We start from the raw sequence: 1,342 nt of genomic DNA on the forward strand, positions 1-1,342 counted from the left end.
CAAGAGTTAAGGGACGAAAAGTATACTTTTCTCATAATATAATAATAGATAGTTTCTTAAATCAACATGTTATATATACCTTCTCAGGCAGTTATGACTTCCGACTTTAGTTCTGATAGTTTAGTCTGGCTTGTGATCCTGCGCCAACAGTATCTATTCAATTATAGATTTATCCACCAACTGCCAATTAGTCGATGCAAAACTTGAAACTTCGACCAATGTCCAAGTACTAACTAGAAGTACTGAAAAAAATGTTTTTCTTGATGAATTTGCTTGTAAAGTTGGAAGTTGAACAACTGCATGCCACCATTACTCCACTATCAGTAAACTAAACTAGAAGCTCGTAACTAATTTGCAGGTACCATTTGAAGGACGCAGTCCTTGATGGTGGCCTCCCGTTCCAAAGAGCATACGGGATGACGTTGTTCGTGTACAACAGCACGAACATGCACGTTAACAGCATGTTCAACGAGGCCATGAAGAACCATTCAACCATCATCACCAAGAAGCTCCTTGAGTTCTACATGGGCTTTGACAGTGTGGGCACCCTTGTTGATGTCGCCGGTGGTGTGGGTGCAACCATCCACACCATCACCTCCAAGTACCCGCACATCAAGGGGGTCAACTTTGACTTGCCCCACGTTATCTCTGATGCGCCGTCCTTCCCTGGTGTGGAGCATGTCGGGGGTGACATGTTCGAGAAGGTGCCCTCCGGCGATGCCATCCTCCTAAAGTGGATCCTTCATGACTGGACTGACAAGCATTGCACGAATCTACTAAGGAACTGCTTTGATGCACTCCCTGCTCACGGCAAGGTCATCGTCATGGAAGGCATCTTGCCGTTGAAACCAGACTCAACATCCAGGGGGCAGCTGATGTTCTTAGGTGACATGATCATGCTCATGCACACCCCAGGTGGCAAGGAGAGGCAACAAAGGGAGTTCGAGGAGCTTGCAAGGGGTGCAGGGTTCACCGGTGTCAAGACCACTCACATCTACGGCAATGCGTGGGTCATTGAATTCATCAAATAAATTTCAGTATTAGCTTCTAGTTGTTGCTCCTAAAATCCACAAATGACTTTCGAGTTTCCATCGTGTTTACTTAATTTTGAATCATTAACATATTTTACGTACATAATAAAGGATTTGGTACTTAAGTTGTGCGAGAAATTGCTATTTCTATGTTGAGTAAATTTGGCAATGTTAAGCCTAGGAACTTGTGTGCAGGCTTACGCATATAGAGCACATCAAGCATGTTTATTTTGTTTTTTGTTGTTGAACTGTGTTGTGTTGTGCTATGTTTAGTTTACCCAAATACTTAAAAGTGTCGTTGCACTTTTTGT

At 43.2% G+C, this 1,342-nt stretch overlaps 1 protein-coding gene across 1 annotated transcript; it reads left to right on the plus strand.

The window, feature by feature from the left end:
• Positions 1–358: 358 nt before the first annotated feature.
• Positions 359–1,188, plus strand: LOC123178260 (caffeic acid 3-O-methyltransferase-like; the record flags this gene model as incomplete). The annotated part of the gene is made up of 1 exon (XM_044591428.1): positions 359–1,188. A coding segment is annotated over one exon (673 nt), but the record flags the coding sequence as incomplete, so codon positions are not given.
• Between the last annotated feature and the right edge of the window lie 154 nt (positions 1,189–1,342).

This window comes from Triticum aestivum, unplaced genomic scaffold, assembly GCF_018294505.1.
Source record: "Triticum aestivum cultivar Chinese Spring unplaced genomic scaffold, IWGSC CS RefSeq v2.1 scaffold216406, whole genome shotgun sequence".
NCBI lineage: Eukaryota > Viridiplantae > Streptophyta > Magnoliopsida > Poales > Poaceae > Triticum > Triticum aestivum.